Source organism: Bison bison, unplaced genomic scaffold, assembly GCF_000754665.1.
Source record: "Bison bison bison isolate TAMUID 2011002044 unplaced genomic scaffold, Bison_UMD1.0 scf7180017864270, whole genome shotgun sequence".
In the NCBI taxonomy this organism is placed as follows: Eukaryota; Metazoa; Chordata; class Mammalia; order Artiodactyla; family Bovidae; genus Bison; species Bison bison.
The window spans coordinates 5859833-5866525 of record NW_011494842.1 but is presented as its reverse complement, the minus strand read 5'-3'; the positions used below and the strand labels follow the sequence as shown (position 1 = coordinate 5866525).

General features: G+C 59.4%; 1 protein-coding gene across 1 annotated transcript in view; it reads right to left on the bottom strand.

Annotated features, from left to right (window-relative positions):
- ITPR3 (inositol 1,4,5-trisphosphate receptor, type 3) overlaps positions 1 to 6693 on the bottom strand; it is a 69438-nt gene that overhangs the window by 31640 nt on the left and 31105 nt on the right. The window contains 9 exon segments of the mRNA XM_010848717.1: positions 375 to 536; positions 2044 to 2185; positions 2794 to 2954; positions 3033 to 3132; positions 3996 to 4138; positions 4331 to 4381; positions 4964 to 5059; positions 5237 to 5383; positions 5963 to 6046. Coding sequence (XP_010847019.1) covers positions 375 to 536; positions 2044 to 2185; positions 2794 to 2954; positions 3033 to 3132; positions 3996 to 4138; positions 4331 to 4381; positions 4964 to 5059; positions 5237 to 5383; positions 5963 to 6046 — 1086 coding nt within the window.

The following is a 6693-nucleotide window of genomic DNA, read 5'->3' as shown; positions in this document are numbered from 1 at the left end:
AGTGGAAAAGAGTATTAAAAAAGGAACATAGATGTAACTGAAACACAGACGTATGACAGTAATTAAAACATTATAAATCAACTATACTTCAATAAATTCAACTAGAGGTAATTTTTTTTTTTTTAAGAAAAGAAATAGCAGGATTCTTATTCAAAAATTAAGAATTTCAAGACAGCCACCGTGGAACGTTAAAGCCAGTGTGAGGTCCCTCAAAGGACGGAGCCAGGCTGTGTGCCGTGAGGACCGGCCTACAGTCCGATCCCCTTGAGACAGCGCCTGGCACAGCGGGGTGCGCCTTGGGGAGCACGTGCGGGGTGAAAGAAAGCGGAGTGCAGGAGCCGGCGGGCAGGGGGCAGCGGGCGGCGGCGGCCCACCTGGTTCTTGCGGTAGTCCTCCTGGGAATGGCGCAGCACTCGGTAACACAGGCGGAACATGTGCTGGTAGGGCGCGTTCTTCTGGTCCGACAGCTCCTCCAGCCGCACCAGGGGGCCCTCGCCCCCCTTGTCACGGAATGGGGCCTTCAGAATGCCGAAGATCTAGGGAGCACGGAGAGTCAGGAAGAAGCCCCGCATCTGCCCGCACCCCTCATTACCCTCAGCCTCACGCTGACCCTGCCCGGAGGCCACCCTGACATTAACCCCCAGCTGGTTCTAAGCTGGACATGGCCCCAGCCCACCCCTCACCCGCTCCCCTCTCCTGGCTGGAGTCCCCAGGACACTGGCCTCGGCCGGCCCCTCCCCACCGCGAGTCCTAGTCTCAGCTCAGGTCCCGGGCCTGCCTCAGCCTCTGCAGGGAGGGCTGAGGGTGGCTGCAGCTCAGGGGTCTGAGGCTAAGAGAAAAGGCAAGCCAAAGCGGGTGGCCAGAGCTTAAGGAATCAGACGCAGGCCTGCCTTGTCCAAACACAAGTTTAACTCGGGGACTGGGTGTGGGTGAAGAACTGTTATAGAACAGCAACCAAAGAGCCAGAATCACCCAGAATGAGAAAACCTTAGTTGGATCCTGATCCCCCCCCGCCCAAAAAAAGAGCTTTACACAGGCATTTGGGGAAAGGCCCAGAAGGCTGGTCCGGATGGGGTATTGTCGCTCGTTTCCTTAGGTGTGGTCGTGAGACTCTGCTTATAGAGAACAATGCTTTTACCCTTAGGAGAGGCACACTGAAACGTGTAGAGGTGAGGTGCACCCTCCTTTGAGATGCGTGGACACAGGGGCGGTGTGGAGACGGAGAGTTATAGAAAGCCAGACTGGCAAAGTGGTAACGAATGCGTGTTCACTGTACTGTTCTTTCAATACTTGCTCAACATTGGAGATTTTTCATAATAAAAATTTGGGGAAAAAAAAAAAGTGTTTAAAGCACAAGTTCTCAAGCTGACATCTGCATGAAAATCCTGGCCCTGCTGCTTCCAAGCTGTGGCCTCGGTCAAGTGACTCCAACCTCTGCATGCCTCGAGGGTGAAATGGGGATAATAATTAAGAAGACTTCCCCTGGGTCGGGAGGATTAAACGAGGTGACGGGCACTAAGGGCGGAGGTGGTACATGGTAACAGTGCAGGAAGAGGTGATGAGACCAACCGCACCTCAGATTTTTTAAAAAATAATTAAAAAAAAATGTTTAAAGAAGTGATGAGAAAACAGAAGGGAGACCACAGCTCAGGTGGAGAGGTGAAAAGGCAGGCTTATGTCAAAAAGATGAGCTTTCCCTGGTGGCTCAGTGATAAAAAATCCGTCTGCCAATGCAGGAGACACGGGTTCGATCCCGATTTGGGAAGACCCCACATGCCATGGAGCAACTAAGCCCAACTAAGCCACACCTACTGAGCCTGTGCTCTAGACGCCGGGAGCCACGACTACGGCAGCCCGCACGCCCCAGAGCCCGCGCTCCGCAACAAGGGAAGCCACCCCAAGGAGAAGCCAGAGACAGCCCATGCGCAGCAACGAAGACCCAGCACAGCCAAAAATAAAGAGAATACATATATATTAAAAAAAAAAAATAGACGTCCTGCTCGCTGGCCACGGGTCCGCCCAGCCCCAGGTGTGCGCGGCTACCTGTTTGAGGATGTTCTGCTCTCGCATCAGCTTCTGCCGCTCGCGGTTGGGCTTGGTGACCATGATGTCCAGCACGTTCTGCCCATTGTTGGGGACATCACTGACGAAAAACACCAGGTCCTCCAGCAGCTGGATAACAAACCTTCACAAAGGGACACCAGGCAAGAGGAGTGTGAAGGGCTGACCCTGGGCACCCTGAGGACCCCCTCACGTGCCCCCAGGGGCAACCACCCCTTCCCCACAGCCAGCCCTGCCGTCATAGCACACAGCCTGACACCTGACTTCCACTTCTCTCCCAGCCTCACCCTGAGCTGCCTTCCACGCACACCCCTGCCCCCATCCACCCTGGATTCCAAAATGCCCTCTAGACAGAGAATCCCAGGATACTCCGATCTGGAGAAAAACCAGTAGGGCACACGTGGGGTGTCTGGTGTGAAGGGCTCTTCATTTCCATCCTGACTGCCACTTACTAGCTGTATGACCACGGAGAAGTCTCTGAACCTCTCTGCGCCTCAATCCCATCATGAGTGAAACAGGGGTAATGATGACTCCATCACAGAGCTGGTTCTTGGAGTATGTGAGCGGTGAGCCTGGGGCCCCAAGTCAGCCAGGGCCCGGTAGGGCCTAGTCCCCGCCTATCACCCCACCAGCCCGTCCGGCTTCTGCTTTGACGCCTTCGTCCATGAGACGCCGACCCCAGGAGGACAAAGGCTCTTGGGGAGCCCCTGGAACCCTGCCCCTGCAGCCCACCTGCGGTCATTCTGGCTGATGAAGCCCTCGTGCAGCTTCTCCACGGCGCTGGCCAGCATGGAGCTGGCGTCGTTGGCGAAGTCCAGGTCTCGGATCTCGGACACGGGAACCGACACGATGGCGAAGGCCTCCTTGTCCTCCTTGGTGGGGCAGGTGCCCAGCTGCAGGGACACAGGTCAGCAGGGCCTCCCGGGACCAACCTGGACCCCAGCCCGGCCCCCAGCCCTCAGGGCCCGCACCATGAGTCGGATGGGCCGCTCCTCCTCGACATCGATGGGCACGTTGGTACTCTGGATCCAAGTGTTGGTGCACAGGTGCCGCAGCCGGACGTAGGAGTTCCTGCAGCGGGTCAGGGCCGGGCGCAGGGAGCGCGTCGCAGTGCCTCCCGGCCATCTGCCGGCTCTAACCCCCGCGGCCCTGCATCCTCCTCCTGCCTCCACAGCCAGCGGCCGTGGGCCAGGGGCGCCCGTCCCCCCCAGGTGAGGAGCCAGAGGAGAGAAACCCCAGGCCCTCACACCTCGCCCGCTCTCCCCAGACCCACGCACTCCAAGAGCCCAGGCGTGCACGCAAGCTCGGGACCCAAATTCTTTGGACAAATGAGGTTATTTACACTATTTATCCCTTTCAGTGTCAACATGCCTGCGTCTCACGTCAGAAATAGTCATGTCTTTGATTGTGAAACACAATTACCTTTCAGAAATGAAAAACAATCTGAACCTCCAAGTACATCTGGCCTCAAGATGCAGATAAGGGATTGGGTAATCCTCCCATCAGCCCTTTGATGGGTAACTCGATAATCCCACTACACAGGTGAGGATGTCTGGGCCAAGTGACCAAGTCAGCTGCCTGAGGTCAATGTTAAAGCCTGATTGACACCCAGGAAGCTTCCTGATGTTCCATCCTAAAATCTCCAGGTTGGAAGACCTTAAAGGTTAAGGAGTCCGTCCCCCGCACCCAATGTGTCCTGAGCCCCAGGCCAACTGGCTGTAAAGAACACTGGAGAGAAGGCGGCACCCAGGGTGCAGGGCCCGTGGCCCAGCACATGCCAAGTTCGGCGGCGGTGAGCTCCCTACAGCTGCCTCGGATCTAGATCTCCAGAGGGATGGGTCATGCAAGGAAGGACAGAGGAGCAGGGGGTACTGGGGGTCCGGATACTAGCCCAGGCAACCCCCGCCAACCCCAGGCCCACAGTGCCCACCCACCGGGGCACGAAGGAGTCGGTCTTCTGCAGCGTGGTGGGGTCCAGCTCGAAGAGGGAAGCGATGTCATTGCCGTGGGGCACAGCCACCAGGCGGTACTTGATCTTCTCCCCAGCGTTCCGGCGACCTGTGCGGCCCTGCGCACCCTGGGGGCGGGCACCCTGACTCAGGCAGGAGCCCGTCCCTCCTCTCAGGCCCCCTGAAACCTCTCAGGATCCCACCCGAGAGGCCTTCTCCCTCCAGCCCGCTTCCCAGAGTCTCATGGCCTCCCCACCCCCCAACCCCAGAGCCACGCACAGTCACCCTTCCCCGGCCCCCAAACCCTCCCCGGTCCTCACCGTGCCTGCTGCCTTGGGATCAGAGGCATCACCCTTGTAGCTGGGGTTCTCCTGCTCAGAGATTCAAGATGGGGAGCTATCCACATGATCCCCGCTCCAAAACGAGCCTGGGTTGGGGCAGGCAGCCCCTACCCTCCCAGGGGTGCCCAGCCCGGCCCCAGGATTCATGCCAGCCCTGGAGGACACACCCACAAGATCACTGCCCTCCACAGACCCACAGTTGGATGGACAGACAGACAGACAGACACACACACACACACACACACACACACACGTCCTGATACACACAAGCCTGTGCGTCATGGACAAAGATGGATGCGGAATGTTAAGCTGCAACAGGGCTGGGAGTCGAGCTCACTGCTGTAGCCCCAGGGCCCAGAACAGCTGCTAGCACAGAGCAGGAGCATCATCATACCCGTGAGACTTATCATCACCCGAGCATGACTACAAATACCGGTTAAATAGATAAATAAGCACAAATAAACAGAGTCAACAGACATGTGAGTCTGCGTGCAGGCGTGTGCCAGGCACACACGCTCATGCATGTGTGGAAGATCAACCTGTTGGGAGTGTCTACACACCCCCAGGATGTGGGGCTGGGGCTCCCAGGATGCCCTCTGCCTCCCCACCCACCTCAGCAGCCAGGTAGTTGCCGGTGGCCAGGTGCTTGAAGCGGTAGAGGCCGTTCCAGTGGCCAGCTCCTCCACGGCACGGGTCGTGGTGGACCACCTGGGCGAGGCAGGAAGAAATGCATGGGAGGAACACTGCAGGCCCAGAGGGCTCTGGGAGGGTGGCTCTGCGATCCTCTCTGGCCCCTTGGCTGCGGAGGGGCTCAGAGGAGACGGACGCTGTGTGTGCGTGTGTTGGGGGGGGTGACCTCCCACCCAGCAGGGGCGGGGCTCTGACCTCCACCTCCCAGAGGGCGTTGGAGCTGGTAGCCGATGTGGCGGACTGGCGCAGCGTGGTGCGCAGGAACACCTGCAGCTTGCCCCTGTATTCGTCGCACGTCAGGAACTTCTCCTGCTCCGCGTGGAACAGCCGCACCACGTCTCCCTGCAGGCGGGCTGTGGGCTCAGGGCGGCTGGGGACCCTCCCAGCAGGCGAGCCCCCGCCCCGCCCCGTCTTAGACACCTTCCAGAGCCAGCAGGTACACAGAGCCCCAGCCCACCCCCACAGAGGGCGGCCACGGGCAGGGGAAACCCTGCGTGTTCGATTGCCCACCCTGGCAGGCACAGGCCCTGACCAGGCAGCCTGGCATCTTTGACGGAGAGGGCGTGGGGCAGAGGGTAGGGGGCTTGGCTTGGAACTGTGGAGAGGCGTGGGTGAGGGGAGAGAGTGCTCAGAGGATCTGTGCCCACGGCCCCTTCCCAGAAAACAAAGTGAGCTCAGCCAGGACTGGGAGCGGATGGAGCAGGGGTTTCAAGGCCAGAGACAGAGAAGAGGCCAGCTGGGGCAGCTGGGAACGGCCCTGAGGGGTGGGGGGGGCTGCAGGGGGTATGGAGCCAGAGAAGGAGGTGCGTGGAGCACGGACGGGACAGGGAGCAGAGCCGGGTGCCCGGCAGGTGGGCATAGGCTGGCAGGGGGACCAGGAGTGGGTGGGGCGGCAGGGGAAGGGGTGTCCCCAGTCCTTACCCCTTTCAGCACCTCCTCCAGGTGGTCTCGGAACTGCATGAACAGGTTGATCTTCCAGCTGGTGTTGCAGTTCACAGAGTTGACCTGGGGAGGCACGGAGAGACCCATGAGGCTGGGCAGGTCCCCAGCCCCTGGGGAGTGGGCGGGGCTGAAGGCCCTGAGCGGGTGAGGGGAGACCAGCCCAGCGCCCAAGAATGAGCACAGGGAGGGGGCGTCTGCCCCCAACCAGGGCCCCCAGGCCCCAGCCCACCTGCCCTGGGGCAGCCACCCTGTGGGCTGGAGAATGTGGGCAGACGCTGGGAGACAGGAAGAGGGTCAGGAAGGCCCACCCAGCCCCTCCAGCGGTGGACAGGACCAGAGGGAGCAACCCTGCGGGGAGCGGGTGTGTAGACACTCCTCCACTGCAGGGCCAGCCCAACGAGACTACCAACTAGGGTCCCCGGACTCTTTAATCTACAGAAATTAATAAGAAGCCAGACAACCAGTTCAGACAAGGCTTTAGCGGGATTCATACTGCAGCCCTAGAGAGCAAAAGTAAGTCCCAGGTGCCCTGCTAGCTCGTCTTATAAAGGGTGAGAGTGGGGTGGATCCATGGGCCGGGCCAGAGGTGTGGCTTAGGCAGCCTCCCGCCCCCTCGCTGGTGCCCCGTGCAGCAATCATGCCCAGTACCTGGCTTTCGCTCCCAGTATCTCAGAAATAGCAGCTGGATTTTGGCCTTTTTGTATCTTGTT